The sequence below is a fragment of the Coenobita brevimanus genome, chromosome 111 (assembly GCF_032717465.1).
Source record: "Coenobita brevimanus isolate Jiangsu-jjx chromosome 111, ASM3271746v2, whole genome shotgun sequence".
Taxonomy (NCBI): domain Eukaryota; kingdom Metazoa; phylum Arthropoda; class Malacostraca; order Decapoda; family Coenobitidae; genus Coenobita; species Coenobita brevimanus.
This window is the reverse complement of record NC_137064.1, coordinates 23,082,764-23,102,803: the sequence shown is the minus strand read 5'-3', so window position 1 is coordinate 23,102,803 and position 20,040 is coordinate 23,082,764. Positions and strand designations below refer to the sequence as shown.

At 42.2% G+C, this 20,040-nt stretch overlaps 1 protein-coding gene across 1 annotated transcript in view; it reads left to right on the top strand.

Annotated features, from left to right (window-relative positions):
* Window positions 1-20,040, top strand: part of LOC145417842 (von Willebrand factor A domain-containing protein 5A-like) — a 756,527-nt gene that overhangs the window by 362,736 nt on the left and 373,751 nt on the right. The window contains exon 8 of the mRNA XM_080286463.1: window positions 19,814-19,940. Coding sequence (XP_080142589.1) covers window positions 19,814-19,940 — 127 coding nt within the window. The remainder of the gene's footprint in view (window positions 1-19,813; window positions 19,941-20,040) is intronic.

Below are 20,040 nucleotides of genomic sequence, written 5' to 3'. Positions count from 1 at the left end.
TATTCTTCAAAAGTGGTGATTTTGTATTCCAGTTCTGTAATGGCAAATTTGCCTTCCCGCATTCAGAATTGGCTACTTCATGAGCCTTCAGTGCTTCTGACGCTGTATCAGCAACACTTTGCAAATTATCTATGTAAAAAGCCTGCCCTGTTTCTTTAAAGCATCATTTGGCATTTCCAAATGCTTTAAAGTGTTGCAAAGTAGGAAAGGACTAGCACAAGAGCCAAAGAGCGCTGATTGGAAACAGTAAGTTTTGAGGATCTTGAGACCAGAGGAATTTTGTAAATTTCCCCTCCTCCTCTCTCAATCCTATTCTGAGAAAAGCCTTACTAATGTCTGCTGTATAAGCATAAAGTTTCTCTCAAAACATTAGTAATACATTCCCTAATTTCTCTATTAGTGTAGGTCCAGAGTATAGGCAGTCGTTCAAGCTATCTGATCCCTTGGGTGCTTTACTACTACAATTGAAAACTATCCGTATGGGAGTAGTTACTGAATCCTTGCTTACAGCATGATGTGGTAAATAATGTCCTTTCTTATGGTTAACAGGGAATTCTCCCTCTTTTATAAATTTATTCTTTAATTGATCTTTTATAATATTATCATATATGGTTAGTTGTTGTGGTTTATCTCTCAACTTTCTTAGAAGAGAATTTAACTGAGTCTTAGCTGCTTGGTAATTTGTTGGTAACTCTGAATGGTTTAGTTTCCATAGTAATCCTACCCAATACTGTCTATCCTTAAATTCCATTGACTGGTTATACAAATCCAAAGTTATTTTATCTTAAGGGGTTTGTTCCTCAGAGTGTATTCCTTCACTATCTAGGTCCCACAATTTGTGTACAGGTTCAGTTTGTTCATCTAGCAAGTCATTTATCTGAGTAGGTTCTAGTTCTGCACCTATTCTAGGTACCATCAATGACTGTGTGGGGGTAACAAAGACTGAGTTTACTAGTTTGGCCTCTCCTTAATTTAACTTGTTTTGGAAATGGCAATTGACCCATAATAAGGTTACCTCCTGGACTCTTGAAATCTGATTCCACATTTCATTAGCCAACTTTATCCCTAAGCTTTGTAGATGATCAGAGGTTTCCTTCAGTCCTTTTATATATATATATATATATATATATATATATATATATATATATATATATATATGTATATACTGTATATATATAATATTTGTCTCCATATTATCCAGTACAGCTTCTGTTATATGGCATTTATATCTGCCTAGTTGTATTACAGGTTTAACTAAATCAAAGGACTGAGCTTCCTTAGTAGTTAAGAATCCTGTAATTTACCTTGCCAATAATGGATAACTTTAATTTCTTCACAATGTCTGCAGAAATGAAGGTTTTCAGAGCGTCCGGATCAAAAAGAGTACATGCTAATAGGTTTCTATTCTCAATCACTACCTTCACATCTGCTATTGGAACTGCAGCTGGCATTACTACTGGAGTATTCCCCTTAGCAACTGTCATACTGACACTTGCAGGTTTAGGAACCTCATTTTTCATCCATGGGCATAAAGCACTATGATGATGATGATCCCTTTTACATTTGAAACAAAGATTTAATTTAGTCTTGCAGTCCGCGGAAGTGTGTTCGAAATTCATACAGATTTTACAACATCCCAGTTCCTGAAGCTTTCCTACCCTAGAAGCATAATCAGGATAATGTTGACAAGATGCCCTGGAATGTTGCTCGCCACAAATTGCACAAAGTTTCCTGTCCTTTACCATGGAAGATTTTACTTCCTTAATTCATTAGCTTGTCTATTCCTTGTCTTTAATATTTTATCCTCAGCTTTAAAAGAGCTAAGGAAAGTACCTATCTCTTCTTTAGGCACATACCTAGCCTTCTCTGACTTAGGTTTCCCAACCAGTTGGTTAGTGGGTTTTTTCTTTATTTCAGTCTTCTGTTTAATCTCATCCAGCTCTATTGTTCCTTGCAAATGTTTACAGAGTTGCATTAAGCCTTCCTCAATTTCCTCACAGGAGAAATCATCCTTTTGGTACCTACTGTACAAGGCATCCTTAGTTTTTGGTGGAAGCTTTAAGGACACAATTCTAGAAAGCCTTAATATTTTTGTAATTACCTAAAGCCTTTAAATTACAACTCATTGCAATTCTAAAATTTTGCAAGGAATCAAAATCATGTTTAGGTATAGGTAATTCAATTAGAGCCTTCAGTAATTGGGTGATAACCTGCTCCCTTTCTTCATAGTTTTGTGTAAGGATAGTCAAGGCCACCTCATAATTGTTTTCTTCCACTGGTATTTCTTTTATCAGGCTATCAGGCATTCCCTTGACCTGTCCTAACAGATATGTGAGTTTGCTCACATTAGGGAGATCTGTTCTATCATGAACTAAGTATCTGAACTGATCCTAAAAGGATTTCCAATTTTGCTCCCCATCAAACTCCAGAAGCGTAATGTTTGGTAGTACAGCTTTACTCCGCTGTTCCACAACTTGTATTTCCGCGGCAGTCTCAGCCAACTTTTATTCTAGTAACTTCACTAAGGTTAAATATTCCTCTAATTTACCTTCAGATTGGGTAGTGTTCAACTCAAGAGATCTTTATCATCAGCTTTTACTATGACCGTTTCTTTTACTATGGCTGTTTCTAAATTTACATAACGTTCTTCATACTTAGTCCATCGGTCTTTCAGTATATTCAAGAGACTATTTAATTTCTCCCTGGACAGAGATGTTTCATCTAACGATTGTTTGCAATCATTTATGGCTATCGTTACCCATCCTGCCATACTACTATGGTCCTTTCGCAGCAAGAAGTCCGTTCAGGGTGTGGCAGAAGTCGGAATTCCCCCGAGTGCGACGTTGCCAATTTGACCACCAATTATCGGATTATCACTCTGACCTACCCCCATCCCACCTGTTTCTCTCTCTCTCTCTCTCTCTCTCTCTCTCTCTCTCTCTCTCTCTATACATATATGTGTATATATATATATATATATATATATATATATATATATATATATATTGTATATATTTATTATTTATTTTCAACTTTTTTTCCACACCACCTATGAGGTAAAAGTCTAGGCGCGTTTTATTTTTAAGAGGTTTCCCCTGTAGGCCTAATCCTCCCTCTGACCCTGGGTCCCTCGCCGACCTCGGCGTGGCAACATGGGAAAAAAGCTCTGCCACGTGTCGTAGAATTCATTCAAATCGTTGTCATAATTCTAAAAAGTGATACTCAATGTACTATATAGCTTCTTTTACTATATACAGAATATAAAATACAATTTCAAATAGCACATAGATGGGAAATAAGAGAGAGAGAGAGGCATGTACTACGGCTGATTTGGCAGCATCGCTAGAGGTGATTCACCAGGTGGGCCCCACCCTCAACGGACTTCTTGCGGTGAAAGAACCATAGAAGATCTCCGTAACAAGGAAATAGACATGTTGACTGATTTCTAATTTAGTAATTTAGTAATTTAACCTTGCAGTGAAATGGCGAGGGACAGGGCGACGTGGAGGCGATTTCTTTGTGGCCACCCCGAGTGGGATTGAGGCGTCTGGCAATAGAGAGATAGATAGATAGATTTCAACCACAAATTTACCCCAGCTCAGTAATTAATTTTTTAAAAATTTTGAAGAGTGTAGGGAATGGGTTTATGGTATTAACCCTATCTCCCTGGGTTGTTAAACCTCTAGGGTTATATCTTATCCCCACACTCAATTTCCAAATAACCCATATTCCCTGAGCTCAGAAATATTTATCTCCTAGTATACCATAGGCCCACCCATAGCTTGTATAGCATAGAACTGTCCTTTTTTCAATTCAATGTAATTTATAAATTTCTGCAGAACCGCTTCTCTGTTGCTTGGAAAGGCTTTGCATTAAAGTGGATAAAATCCTTCCCCTTCCTAATTCTTTGCAACTTCCTATTCACAGCTCTATTAACCCTCTCGCGTGCGATAAGTTTCAGTAAGTTTTCTGGCGCACGACTTTTTTTGCGAAGCTGCCCGGCCCACCTGCCCGCGTGCGGCAAATAACACGTATTCTTTCCTTATTTTTGCCACCCAAACATCAATATACTGCCTTGAAACCTACGTCATCTTATTCGTCGATGTTTGTTCTAGCTGATAAGCACCACAAAAAAACAGGAAAACATGAATAAAACAACATTAGGCGGCCTACCCTTGGGGGTAGGGGGGGTTTTCAAGAATACTCCCCCAGTATCCCTGCTTGTCGTAAAAGGCGACTAAAAGGGTTGGCGGAGGGTTAGTGCCCCTCCCCGGAAAACAACTAACTAAAAAAACAAACAATAAGCCTCGGACAAGGACTGACAAAACGATGATGACCAAGGACCGGACAAAGGACATGGTTATCGGAACGTGGAATGTAAGGGGAGCGAATGATGAGGTGAAAGAGAGAGAGATTATCCAGGTGCTTGAGGGTGTGAAAGTGGATGTATGTGGAATAACTGAAACAAAATGGAGAGAAGAAAGTGTGAGAGAATGGAAGTATGGATGGGGTATATGTGCAGGAGTAGGTGAGAATGAGAGGGCAAAGGAAGGAGTATGTATAGTTGTGAGTAAAAGATGGAAGAAGAGCATAAGACAGTATGGATCAGTTGGGTAAAGGATTGTGTGGGTAAAGTTGAAAGTTGGAATACTAATGTGGGCGATTGTGTGTGTGTATGCGCCAACGCGAGATCGTGCTACAAGAGTGAGAGAAGAGTTTTGGACAAATGTAGAAGTGTCCATGGAAAAGTTTGGAAGGAATGAGAGAGTGTTTTTGATCGGTGATATGAATGGTAAAGTTGGGAATGTGAAGCTGGATGTAATAGTTGGTGAGTGGGGTGTGCCTGCTGAGATAGATGAGAATGGGAGTGCGTTAGTGGACATTTGTGCTGGGAGGGGGTTGGTGATAGCCAATACCCTCTTCAGGCATAAAATGATCCACAGGTATACATGGCGAGTGATGAGAAGGGTGGGTGGTGAACTGAATGAAAGGAAGGCAATGATTGATTATGTGTGTGTGGATGAAAGGATGCGAAGATGTGTAATGGATGCAAGAGTTTATAGAGGTTGGGGGAGTGGACTTTCTGACCACTACTTGGTGGTGGCCAGAATTAGAATTCAAGTAAGATGGAAGAATAGAAGAAGGGAAAGACGAGAGGAAGGAGTAGTTGAAAGAAGAGTGGAAAGGTTACAAGAGGATGAGAAAAAGGCAGAGTATAAGAGAGAAATGGAGGAACGATTAGGCAAATATGAATTGGAGCAGATGGGAGACCTGGAAGGTGTGTGTAGGATATTTACAGAAGAAATGTGTGCAGCATGTGATGTGGTGTGTGGCAGGAAGAGAAGACGGAGGGGGGTGCAAGGAACAGCGTGGTGGACTGAAGAGGTGAGACAGGCTGTGGCACAAAAAAAGAAAGCATACAATGAATGGATGAGAAATAGGGACGTGGAAGAAGTTGAGAGGTGGAAGAGAGAGTTATATGTAGAAAGAAAGAGAGAGGTGAAAAGCTTAGTAAGAGAGAGTAAGAAGAGTGTGGATGAGGAATTTGGAAGGAATTTGAGTGTAAAGGGGAGGGACTGTAAGAAAATGTTCTGGAAAGAGGTGAAAAGAGTAAGACAGGGTGGAAGTGAAGTTAGCAGGGGAGTGAAAGATAAAAATGGTAGATTACTAGTGGAGAAGGGAGAAAAAGTGAGCAGATGGAGAGAACACTTTAAGGAATTGTTGAACATAGAGGATGGAAGTAATGCGAGTATAAGTGGCTGGGGAATGGCTGGGAGAAGGAGGGAGGTGAGAAGACAGGAAGAAATCAGTAGGATAGAAGTTGTGGAAGCAATGAAGAAAGTTAAATCGGGGAAAGTCCCAGGAATTGATGGAGTGTGTGGTGAAATGCTGAAGCATGGGGGAGAGATAGTAGTAGAATGGATGTGTAAGATGTGCAGATTGGCCTGGGAGGAAGGTAGAGTCCCGGAGGATTGGAAGTCAGGTATAATTATCCCCTTGTACAAAGGAAAAGGAGAAAAAGAAGTGTGTGGTAATCATAGGGGCATTTGTCTTCTTAGTATAATAGGAAAAGTGTATGGTAGGATACTTATTGACAGAGTTAGAGAAAGAACAGGGAAATTAGTTGGAGAAGAACAGGGAGGCTTTAGGAAGGGAAGAGGTTGTGTAGATCAGATATTCATTCTTAGATCTTTAGTGGAAAAGTTTCTAGAGAAGGGGAAGAAGTTGTATGCAGCTTTCATGGATTTGGAGAAAGCATATGACGGTGGATAGACAAGGATTGTGGAAAGTGTTAAGAATGTATGGAGTAGATGGGAAGTTGTTGAATGCTGTGAAGAGTATGTACGATGGTGCGAAGGCTGCAGTGCGTGTGGATGGTGAACTAAGTGAATTTTTCTCTTTGAAAGTTGGGTTGAAACAGGGATGTGTCATGTCTCCATGGTTGTTCAATCTGATCATGGATGGGGTAATAAAAGAGGTACAAGGTAGGGTAGTGGATGTTGGAGTGGCCCTGGTGAGAGAGGACAGTGTTTGGAAACTCCCTGTACTGATGTTTGCAGATGATACTGTGTTGCTGAGTGTAGACGAAGGGGAGCTGCAAGGCTTGGTGGATGAGTTTGGGAGAGTGTGTAAGAAACGGAATCTAAAGGTGAATGTAGGGAAGAGTAAAGTGATGGTCTTTGAGAGACGTGAAGTCAGTGAATGTACAGCAAGGTTGGATGGTGAGGAATTGGAAAATGTGAGTACGTTTAAGCACTTGGGTAGTGTGATGAGTAAGGATGGAGGTTTGGAGGGTGAAGTGCTTGAAAGGGTACAGCAGGGAAGAAAGGTTGCTGGTTCTTTGAAGGCAGTGATAAGAAACAGGGAAGTGAGCATGGAAGTGAAAAAGTTACTACATGACAGTATTGTGATACCAACTCTAACGTACGGAAGTGAAGCTTGGACATTGTTGGAAGAACACAAGTCTATAGTGAGAGCAGTGGAAATGAGTTATTTAAGAAGAGCCTGTGGAGTCACATGGAGAGACAGGCTGACGAATGAGGATATAAAGGAGTTTTGTGGTGTGGATGTGGATGTGATAGGAAGCATTATGAGGAACACACTGAGGTGGTTTGGCCATGTGGAGAGGATGGAGGGTGAAAGACTGATGAAGAGAGTGTATGTGAGTGAGGTGGAGGGGGGAAGAGGGAGGGGGAGGCCGAGGATGAGATGGAGGGATGGGGTGGAGAGGTACATGGGAGAGGGGGGTGTGAGTTGGGAGCAGGGCAGTGAAATGGCGGGGGACAGGGCGACTTGGAGGCGATTTGTTTGTGGCCACCCCAATCTGGATTGAGGCGTCTGGCAATAGATAGATAGATAGATAGGCAGCCGTGAATAAAATTTCACTACATCACTTTCACTTCCCAACATCACCGTTCGAGTGTTTTCCATAATACAGGAAAATGTTATTGGAAGTTTTGATAAAGAATTTCATCAGCTTTCTAAAGAGATGAATCCGGTGTTGATATGATTTGTAGTTTTCGAGAAAATACCCGAAAACTGAAAGCCATTTTTGAAAAAAAATCACGGAGCTCTAATATGGAAATTTTCTCGCACATGTTATGTTTTTATTGCATAATATTATGCAGAATTTCACCAGCTTTCTAATGAGCACCTCATGGTTTCCATACACCTCATAGTTCTCGAGTAAATAGGCAAAAACGACTGGGAACTCACGTCCGTACGTCACTTTCGTGATGTGCCACAGCATATGCAAGATTCCCGCCTTCGTAACGAATTCTTATCATAGATATTACATTGTTATGTCGTGTACATACTTAGAATTTACTGCTCTTTATCATGGTTCTTATAGGAAATCGATACGTCCAATAGTTTTCAAGTAATTGGCCGACAAAGTGAGATTACTCCTCCGAACGCATTCAACTTTACCGAAAGTCTGTTCTCCCAACTTTTCCAACAGATTTTTTCTCCCAGAGGCTTATATTCTGCAAATGAACATACGTAGAATTTACTGCTCTTTATCATGGTTCATACGGGAAATCGATACGTCCAATAGTTTTGGAGTAATTGGACGACAAACGTAGAATACTCTTCCCCACCCGCACGCGAGATAAAAAACACTTTTTCCCTACCTCACCCATGGCTACATATTTTTACTTGTTACAGTTTATTATTTTCTTTTTTTACTCAAAGTATACTCGTCAAATATCATAAGGTTTTTGATAGTGCTGTCAGAAACTCGACATGACCACTAGTCTTTTTGCTAGGTTCTGACAAAGAAGCTGAACTTTCTTCCATCTCATGTGTGTGTATGTAAAAAACTATTTATTTGTGTAAAAAATATTGAACTATAGAAATAGGTCAATATACAGATCAACAAAATACGGATAACTCACTTCCTCCAGAGGTGTTGAGATGCTGGCAGTAGCTTGAAGATGAGGAGTTATGTAGTGTGTGAGCGTGTGCGTGTGTGGGTGAGTGTGTGCATGTGTGGGTGAGCGTGTGCGTGTGGGTGAGCGTGTGCATGTGGGTGAGCGTGTGGGTGTGGGTGAGTGTGTGTGTGGTAAAGACTACATATTATATAGATAGATAGATAAATAGATAGATAGAAGCAGGGAGTCAGATGATGAGAAGGTGTTTTGTCTGCGAGAATCGAGCAGTGCTAAACATGCTTACACACTCTTAACACTGAGGAAAGCTGACGACAGCGGCCAGTAAGGAGATGATGCAGTTAGCTGTCAGCAGTCCTCTCGTGAACAAAGATCTGGTAACCATACACACACATATACACACATACTCACACACAGGCTCCTTAAGCTTTCCATCCACGAGGAACACACGTGACACACCCCTGCTACACCAGATTTTAGGAAAGAGAGTTTAGAAGGGGACAAGCGACCCTAGAGACAGGTCACGGGAGAAGGGCTTAGCGATTTGAGAGAGAGAGACAGATAGCGAGACAGGGAGGTAGCTACCTGGGACTTATACTCGTTCCGTGTGAGAGACTTGTTAATATTTCCAAGACAAATAAAAATAGTCCCATACTATTCTTTACCTCTCCTGTTACTACATGACATGTGTGCGTGTGTGTGTGTGTCTGTGGCCGCAGCGCATTTTCTTCTCTCCTTGTGATACATTTGCTTAAAACACATGCGATCCACACAATAGATTTCTCCATGAACATTCGCTGCACGACATACGTATGTATATGTGGCTGTGGCATATTTCTTGTCTCTGATGCTTGCACTTTGTTTTAGCTAAGTCAGTGAATGCATGAAATATTTCTCTGTGAACACTCACTGCGACTCTATTGTCTTGGCACACACCACATTCCTTCACGAACGCCCGCAGCATGTTTGACGTATATTTCACACAATTCCATACGCATTTTCACTATCAGAATCACAATAATTCCATCACTAAACACCTCTAATTCTGTACGTGATGCCTGCCCCATTCCACACTATGGTTCCATAATTTCACCAAGCCAGCCACAATATCTTTCACACAAAATACACTTTAGGCATTGGCTTCATTATATACATATTTGTAATCAGGCCATAGGCCTTGGGGAGGGCGAGAGGCGAAACTCCGCAACAGTGAACACGCATATCGGCCCGTAAGCCTAACACCTCATAACGGACACAATTCCTTTTCGTGACATATATCTATGTTCCATCGACAATATCACATATAAATATGCCCATAAATATTGCATTATCACACTGAGTCCATAGGGGCTTCGGCTCAGGAAGGAGGGGGAGAATTAGTAGGAATTTAAAGGGACTGAAGACACAACGCAACCCACCACCTAGCTGCTTGGAAGAGACTGAGGTATATCGCTACGTGCTAGGCCCAGTGAGGCAGCTCAGTGTTGCCAATGCCTTACCATTGGAAAGCGCTGTACTCACTACAGTGCGTCAAAATTTGAAGTGATTTCGCCAGAAACTTAATTTTTGGCTAATTTTTTTGTGCTTAGGAACACGATTCGAGTGACTGAACAAATTTAGAAAATCCACATGACACGCGAATCGCATGACTGTGCCTGAGAGGGTTAATTAATTTGTACGTACCATAGCAAAGTGGAGAACCATATGGTAGGTTTCTAGGCTCAAGAAGGGTTATAGTTACCAAGGATTTACATGAACCTTCTGTGGCTCCTACCATGGCTAGTATGTTTTCAACAATTTCATTAACTTCCACGTCTTCATGAATATCAATTCCTCCCAGGAAAAGGATAGTGCAGTCATGCTTCCAATCTAATACAGCATATAGCCTCTCATCATCAGAAAAGGAACTTGCCCTTCCACCTGGAGTTCGGTATATACGTATTTCCACGTCGTCCACTTGTACTGAACGTGGTAGTGGGCTGTGCCCAACAACACAACCTTAAAAACATTCAGTGCTTCAGCACGCATTGGTTTCCTCACTTGGGGCACCAAAAAATATGTATCAGAAAATTATTATATACAAGTCATGGGTCCTCACTCGTAGGGCACCAAAAAATATGTCAGAAATTATTGATACACTCTCTTGTCTGACAAGTGTTAGTTTAACACGACCTTAAGTAAATTCACATAAGTCTCTTAGGAGAATTAGGAGTGACTGATACTCCAACTCACCTAGTTATTATTCTCCTCTCTCCTAGCAAATTCCCTATTGAGCTGGCCAATTCGTAAAGGTTACTTAGCTAGAAAGAGTCGGACAACAGATGACAACGAGCCTGATGTTTAGGTTGGTTTCCTGGGCTGCCAAGCGTCCTTGAGGTACGTATATTGGTACTTGAACCAGGTCTAGGAGCAGAGTGACTAACATGGTGGGCTTCTTCTCCCTCATAGGATTGAAAAGGTGCCAGCTATTTATTAATTACAATAATAAATACAGTTAGATTACATCATGATATATACAAGGTGAATCTGTAGCACCAGTCGAGCAGGGCAGTACTCCCGAGGTGGATGGAAAGCTGATGACAGGGAGTGCTGGAGCTCCCGTTTCATCAGTCCTCAGGACTAGTTCCTGACCATCCCCCTTTGCTGAACTTTTTCAGTGTCTCAGTTACACAGAGAGTAGGCCAGCATGCTCTCCAGTACAAATTTCTCTATCTACACCAAACTACATGCACAGTACACACTACACTTTCTATTCAAAATTCACAAAAATGGCGTCTCATCACCAGGCCTCAGAGTCCCCGGGGGGGGGGGGGACCATAAATGCCCCCACCATCCGCCCCTCTCCCGGTGACGACTCGAGGTGCCTGGAACCACTGTCTGACTCTCTTCTTCTTCATTTCTGCAACATTCGCGGCCTTTCCTCTAACTTTCGCTCCGTTGAGCACCACCCCTCCTCCTCTAAACCTCACCTTCTTTTTCTCACTGAGACTCAGCTGTCTGAGGCAAATGACAGCAAACCCTTTTCTGTATCCTCCTACTTTCTCTATACTCATTTCAAAGCCAAAGGTGGCTGTTGTGTATATATACACGACTTATCTTGCTCTCGTGTTCCTGAACCCGATTCTTCTGAATTCTCAACACTCTGGCTTCGGCTTTCCTGTCATTCTCTGACTAAATATATCAGTGCTGTTTACTTATCCCCTGATTCTACTGACTATCAAAAATTCTTCGACTATCATACTTCTACGATGGAACACATTCTATCCATTTCTCCTTTCTCTGAAATCTCCATTCTAGAAGATTTCAATGTTCACCACCACCTTTGGCTCTCCTCTCCTTTCACTGATCCACCTGGTGAACAAGCCTACATCTTTTCTATCCTTAATGACCTAGTGCAGCTTGTACAGCACCCTACCCGTATCCCTGACTGCCTTGGAGAGAGCTCCAACATACTTGACCTCTTCCTCACAACTAATCCTTCTGCTTACTCTGTTAATCTTTTCTCTCCGTTGGGCTCCTCCGATCACAACCTTATTACCTTAACCTGTCCTATCACTCCGGTACAGCCTGTGGACCCTCCAGGGAAACGTCGTCTGTGGCATTTTGGAGCCGCAGACTGGGAGGCCCTCAGGCAGTACTTCTTTGATTTTCCCTGGAATGATTATTGCTTCCATGGCCGTGAGCTATCTGAGTGTGCCTTGTGCATTACGGAGGTTATTCTCTCGGGCATGGAAGCATACATTCTTTTCTCATATCCTCTGACTAACGCAAGAAAGCCTTGGTTTAATCACGCTTGTTCTAATGCTGTCTGCAACAAGGAGAGTGCCTACAAAAGGTACCGGAGCCAACCCACCCCTGAATCACATCATCTTTACGTTTCTGCCCGGAATCGTGCTAAGTCTGTTCTTCACTCTACTAAAAATAATTTCATCCATACTAAATGCTGTCAACTCTCCAACTCGAATTCTTCCCGCTCCTTCTGGCACCTTGCCAAAATTCTTTCTAACAACTTTACCTCATCATCCTTCCCTCCTCTTTTCTACTCTGATGGTTCTGTAGCTATTTCTTCTACTGATAAAGCAGATCTCTTCGCACAGACTTTCTCCTCCAATTCCACCTTAGACGATTCCGGTGCTGTTCCTCCATCACTTCCCCCCTCTGACTTCCTCATGGCTGACATTAAAATTTCTTCAGCTGATGTATTTTCTGCCATCACTGGCCTCAGTACTAACAAGGCATATGAGCCTGATGGGGTCCCTCCTGTTGTTCTCAAGAACTGTGCTTCTGTGCTTACTCCCTGCCTAGGCAAACTCTTTCGCCTTTGTCTGTCAACTTGTACCTTTCCTTCTTGCTGGAAGTTTGCTCTCATTCAGCCAGTCCCAAAGAAGGGTGACCACTCCCAACCCTCCAACTATCGTCCAATTGCTTTAACATCCTGTATTTCAAAAGTTTTCAAGTCAGTTCTCAATAGAAAAATTTTAAGGCATCTTTCCTATCACAACCTTCTTTCCGATCGTCAGTATGGGTTCCGTCAGGGACGCTCCACTGGCGATCTTCTCATCTACCTTTCAGACTCCTGGTCATCCTCCTTTCGGGACTTTGGCGAAAGCTTTGCCATTGCACTTGACATCTCAAAGGCTTTCGATCGAGTCTGGCATAAATCTTTAATTTCCAAACTGCCCTCCTACGCTTTCTATCCTTCTATCTGTGCCTTCATTGCTAGCTTCCTTTCTGGTCATTCTATAGCCGCTGTTGTAGACGGCCATCGTTCTTCTCCTAGATCTATCAACAGTGGTGTTCCTCAGGGCTTTGTCCTATCACCAACTCTCTTCCTTTTATTCATCAATGATCTTCTAAGCTGTACATCTAACCTTATCCACTCATACGCTGATGACTCCACCCTTCACCTTTCCGTCCGGTTCTTGCAATGCCCATCTCAACAGTTACTTCAACAAACAAGGGATGAGGCTATGGCACACCTAATGTCTGACTTAGCTTGTATCTCTGACTGGGGTAAAAATAATATGGTTGTTTTTAATGCATCTAAGACTCAGTTCTTACACCTATCAACCCGACAAAATCTTCCACAGGTATACCCACTAATGTTTAATAATATTCAGCTTAATCCTGCACCATCCTTGAACATGCTTGGGGTTTCATTTACTCGGGACTTATCTTGGAAAGATCATATTACATCTCTTGTAAAATCTGCTTCCAAGAGATTGGGTGTGCTAAGCCGACTCCGCTCTTTCATTACCCCTGCACAATTGTTGACTCTATACAGGGGTTTTATCCGCCCCTGTGTGGAGGACAACTCTCATGTGTGGGGAGGCACCCCACATACAGCTCTTCTCAATAGGGTGGAGTCAAAGGCTTTTCGTCTCATTAACTCTCCTCCTCTTACTGACTCCCTTCAACCTCTGTCTCTTCGCCGCACTGTTGCATCTTTATCTCTTTTCTATCGCTACTTTAATGGTCACTGCTCCTCTGAACTGTCTGCTTGCATTCCTCCACCTCTACGACAGGCGCGTAGCATCCGTCTGGCAGCAAACTTTCATCCCTTTTCTGTCCAACTCTCTGATGCAAGAGTTAACCGTTACTCCCAGTCTTTCATTTTTGCAACAGGTCAACTCTGGAACTGCCTTCCTCTGTCTGTATTTCCTGCTGCCCATGATCTCCAGTCTTTCAAACGCAGTGTGTCCAGGCATCTCAAAATGATCGGATCTTGAATTTGGCTCTCTGTTGTATTTTGTTTTTCTCTTGGAGGGAACTGTTACTGCTGGCTCATGGCCTTTGGTTCCTTCTTCCTCGCATAAAAAAAAAAAAAAGTTTTAATTAAACTAAAGTTAAACCAAATATTCCCTTTATATGTGTATATATGTTAAACCCACATCTACTTTTTATGTGAGGGCTTTTCATCCTCAGGACACGTCATCTACCACGCATACGCAGTTTAGGTCAATGGAACTTTCCAAGTAATTACATGTATTTATAATATAGTTGTCTTCAAAGGTTAAACGCAGTAGCATTAACTTTATTGATAATAAGAATTATTAAAGAGAACGTAAAATCTGGGTTATAAAAACCTCTTGAATAGTTATTAACACTCTCCAGGTTTTCCTCTGCTTCTAACCAGGGACAATTATTTTAAAAGTAAAGAGCGCAACTGCTCTGGGGGAAAATATTTCATACAATTTTCCTGCACCATGGGAGATGTCTGCACGACCCCTTGCCACAGCCCACGGGTTAACATATGAATGTGAGACTATGGTGTGGCATGAAAATGAAAAGTCAAGAGTAAGAGCAGAGGAGATGGGGCTGCTGAGGAATGTATGTGGAGTACAGAGAGTGGATAGGATACTGAATAATGTGATACATGAAAGATGCAGAGTGAGGAAGTCTGTGTACACCAGAAATGAAGAGAGTGTACTTAGATGGTATGGTCATGTGGGGATAATGGATGACAATAGATTGGTGGTACAGGCATTTCTGAGCAAGTTTGAAGAAGGGAGGAGGCAAGGTAGGCCAAGAAAAAGGTGGAGGGATATGGTGGATGAGTGTGTGAGAAAGAGAGGTATGGAAGTTGATGAGGCTAAGGGACTGACAAGAGATCGAGCTGGCTGGATGAATTTTGTGTGGAGAAGTGCATAACCAGGGATTTGGCGTCCCTTTTTAATATGACAGCGTTTGGATTGGCTTTATCAGCTAGGTATATGTGAACCTACAAAACGTGATGAAATTTTTTTTGGCCTCACTGATGGAGCCAGGATTTCGAGGGCTTGAATGATGAGTGTATGGAAGCATGGCCCATTGAATGGGGCAAACTTGGGCTGTCTGGACATTGCTACTCCTCACCCTGCCCTAGGGTGGTAAAGGAGCTCCGGATGATGATGATGAGTACAGTGTTATGAATCATAGCTTACCCGCGGTCATTGTTGGCTGTCTTACAATGCCAATCTTGTTCTTAGTTCATCTACACACTATTTATGGAAGGATGTACTTCTGTAGTGGTAGGTGGTGGTGACCATCATCCACTTACTTGATATAGTGCTGCTTACTTCTTCCTTTGCCTTTATGATTCATTTTCTGTGTCTACCCTGCACTCTTCCTATTTCTCCTATCTTTCCTGTTGCTTTTTATTACTCCTTTCCTTTTCAAGTGGCTATACATTGATTGACAAGCCTAATGGTTTCCTGTAAACCAGGAAACAATTTATAATGCTGGGTGTAAGCCAGGAAACAGTTTACAATGCTGGGTGGCAACCATATAAACAACCCACACGTGTCCCCTCCCTGTAAAACAACAAACTCAGAGTCAAATGGCCATCCCTTACAGGATTCTGGCATCTGGCTGTAGATAGATAGATAGTTCTTGAACACTCTGAAGTAGGTATGATCTGATTGATCAGTTGTAAATGATTTGCTAAGTAATAATCTATGAAGTAGTACAGTATTGATACCTTTTGCTGAGTGCAGGTAGACAGTGTTCCATGACATATTCTTCCTTGTACTAAATGAGTCGATATTATAGTTCAGGTCATCCCCGCCATAACAATGAGATGTGTTTTGGAAAACCCATCGCTGAGCCGGGGTATCATTAAACAAGGACGTTATAACAAAGAAAGTATAGGGATGTGTTTGGGAGCCTTGGGATTCCCCCCCCCAGGCAAGTCCAAAACCCACCCAATTAAGTCCATAAACAAGTTTCTAGCCCACATTTTTTTTTTTTTTTTATGTGCTTGACTCTGGGCATAGGCTTCTCAGTCAGCTCCCAAGGCCCAGTAGTCCTCCTATATATCGTACACCTCTACATGTCACCACTTCGGCGCTAACACCCACCGTCCATATTGAATACATGCTAGGGCTGTCTCATACAGGACTGGTGTATTGGTATTAGCGGTGGTATTTTTACGACATGTCGGCGGGTCTTCTGGTAGATCGGTAAAGTCTGCCGTAATGAAATTCAAATCCTTAAACTGTTCCCTGCCCCAGCGGAGATTTGAACCTGGGTCCAGTAGGACCGCAAGCCTCCTCTCTACCGATTGAGCCACCATATATACCCCCAAATAGCTTTAAAACAAGCTAACAGAAGCCTAAAATCAGTTTATAACTCACCCAAACCCAAAAATGAAATATGAAAATAATCAAAAATTAGTCTGGAAAAAAATCAAACTTAGTAAACTGTACCTAAAAGTGAAAGTGTTTGTCCCACCTATGACTAAAGCAGGTTAATCTAAGGCTATAAACATTTTATAAATCAACCTAAACACAAAATTTAAGTCTAAAATATCATCAGATCGGTTTAAAAAACAAAACCCAATGCATAACTGGGGCTGGCCATCACTAGGTAGGGAGTGGTGTTAATTATTATTATTTTTTTTTACACCTCTAAGGTTGGATAGTGAATAAAAGGGATCGTATAATGGGGTATACCTGTATGCAGAAACGCTATATCGTCGTAGGTTTAACTATGAGGGATCTAAATAACAGTACATATAAATGCATCCTAACCATGCTTTAATCCCCTGCATTGTTACAGAGTAGTATAAATGGGTAGCATGAGAATTTTTTACACTGGTGTGGAACGATGTCCACTTCATTCATGTCTAGGTTTGTCGCTCATTTATTTTTCCACATTAGCGTGGTGGACTGAAGAGGTGAGACAAGCTGTGGCACAAAAGAAGAAAGCATACAATGAATGGATGAGAAATAGGGGCGTGGAAGAAGTTGAGAGGCGGAAGAGAGAGTTATATGTAGAAATAAAGAGAGAGGTGAAAAGATTAGTAAGAGAGAGTAAGAAGAGAGTGGATGAGGAATTTGGAAGGAATTTGAGTGTAAAGTGGAGGGACTGTAAGAAAATGTTCTGGAAAGAGGTGAAGAGAGTAAGACAGGGTGGAAGTGAAGTTAGCAGGGGAGTGAAAGATAAAAATGGTAGATTACAAGTGGAGAAGGGAGAAAAAGTGAGCAGATGGAGAGAACACTTTAAGGAATTGTTGAACATACAGGATGGAAGTAATGCGAGTATAAGTGGCTGGGGAATGGCTGGGAGAAGGGGGGAGGTGAGAAGACAGGAAGAAATCAGTAGGGTAGAAGTTGTGGAAGCAATGAAGAAAGTTAAATCGGGGAAAGCCCCAGGAATTGATGGAGTGTTTGGTGAAATGCTGAAGCATGGGGGAGAGATAGTAGTAGAATGGATGTGGAAGATGTGCAGATTGGCCTGGGAGGAAGGTAGAGTCCCGGAGGATTGGAAGTCAGGTATAATTATTCCCTGTACAAAGGAAAAGGGGAAAAAGAAGTGTGTGATAATCATACGGGCATTTGTCTTCTTAGTATAATAGGAAAAGTGTATGGTAGGATACTTATTGACAGAGTTAGAGAAAGAACAGAGAAATTAGTTGGAGAAGAACAGGGAGGCTTTAGGAAGGGAAGAGATTGTGTAGATCAGATATTCATTCTTAGATCTTTAGTGGAAAAGTTTCTAGAGAAGGGAAAGAAGTTGTATGCGGCTTTCATGGATTTGGAGAAAGCATATGACAGGGTGGATATACAAGGATTGTGGAAAGTGTTAAGAATATATGGAGTAGATGGGAAGTTGTTGAATGCTGTGAAGAGTATGTACGATGGTGCAAAGGCTGCAGTGCTTGTGGATGGTGAACTAAGTGAATTTTTCTCTTTGAAAGTTGGGTTGAAACAGGGATGTGTCATGTCTCCATGGCTGTTCAATCTTTACATGGATGGGGTAATAAAAGAGGTACAAGGTAGGGTAGTGGATGTTGGAGTGGCCCTGGTGAGAGAGGATAGTGTTTGGAAACTCCCTGTACTGTTGTTTGCAGATGATACTGTGTTGTTGAGTGAAGACGAAGGGGAGCTGCAAGGCTTGGTGGATATGTTTGGGAGAGTGTGTAAGAAACGGAATCTAAAGATGAATGTAGGGAAGAGTAAAGTTATGGTCTTTGAGAGAGGTGAAGTCAGTGAATGTACAGCGAGGTTGGATGGTGAGGAATTGGAAAATGTGAGTACGTTTAAGTACTTGGGTAGTGTGATGAGTAAGGATGGAGGTTTGGAGGGTGAAGTGCTTGAAAGGGTACAGCAGGGAAGAAAGGTTGCTGGTTCTTTGAAAGCAGTGATAAGAAACAGGGAAGTGAACATGGAAGTGAAAAAGTTACTACATGACAGTATTGTGATACCAACTCTAACGTACGGAAGTGAAACTTGGACGTTGTTGGAATGACACAAGTCAAGTGTGAGAGCAGTGGAAATGAGTTATTTAAGAGGAGCCTGTGGAGTCACATGGAGAGACAGGCTGACGAATGAGGATATAAAGGAGTTTTGTGGTGTGGATGTGGATGTGATAGGAAGCGTTATGAGGAACACACTGAGGTGGTTTGGCCATGTGGAGAGGATGGAGGGTGAAAGACTGACGAAGAGAGTATATGTGAGTGAGGTGGAGGGAGGAAGAGGGAGGGGGAGGCCAAGGATGAGATGGAGGGATGGGGTGGAGAGGTATATGAGAGAGGGGTGTGTGAGTTGGGAGCAGGGCAGTGAAATGGCGGGGGACAGGGTGACTTGGAGGCGATTTGTTTGTGGCCACCCCAAACGGGATTGAGGCGTCTGGCAATAGATAGGTAGATAGCAGATGATTCCACAAAACAGCAACCCTTCCCTGTAGGAGTAGAAAGAATCCTTGCAAGAAGAAAAAGGAGGAGAAGGAGGGCATTTTGAAGTTCAAGATATAGCAGACAGAGTATGCCAGGCAGCCACAGCCAGGGAAAAACACTGTAGAGAAGAAGGAGACTATGGAGTTTTGGACATTGACGATGAGCGTGGATGTCCATGAATGGGTCTGGTGGCATTATGCGCGTAACTGTCCCTGACAGTAGCATGGCAGCAAATTTGGATGCCCTCAGCAAATTTAAATGTCCATGGGTCCCCATGTGATAGTGGCTTAACACTTCCCAGCGTCTCTGTCTGTCCATGCATGTGATGAATCATTATTATTATTCATTCATTCATTCATTATCTTATCCAATGTTGCCCCATGAGGAACGTAGGAGCCCGGGGCTAGGCAAATACATTTAAGATAAGAGTGACCAGCCTCACTCATCCCTGGGTGGCATTACATGAGGATTAAACCCCAACCACCCCTTGGATATAACCTTTACCGGCTCAGTCCAATTGGAGAATCTTAATTACCCACTCAACTGCTATAATTTGGTTACATGAATACCATCCAGTGTAGTAAATGGTTTCCTGGTGTACTAGGGTGGGAAAGGAGGTCCTGATAATTATGATGATGATGATGATTATTATTACTTTGTAGAACTTTTGCCTTTTTGTAACAGCTGTCCATAGTGGTGGACGGTGTGGGGCTCAGTGGCTCATACCAGCTTCCCTCTTTCTTACATAATTTTCTTTCCTTTACAGGAAGCATGCAAGGAGATAAAATTCAGAGTGCACGCAGCACTCTCCTACTTTTCCTCAAGAGTCTGCCACCGGGCTGCCTCTTCAATGTTGTCAGCTTTGGAAGTAGTTTCTCTTTTCTTTTTGAAGAGTAAGATTATGTATTTTGTTTTTTAGAATGTATGTTAACTTATGATGTGACTAATGTGCCTAAATAACTAATGCAGTCCTGGTTGTCTGACATGTACAAG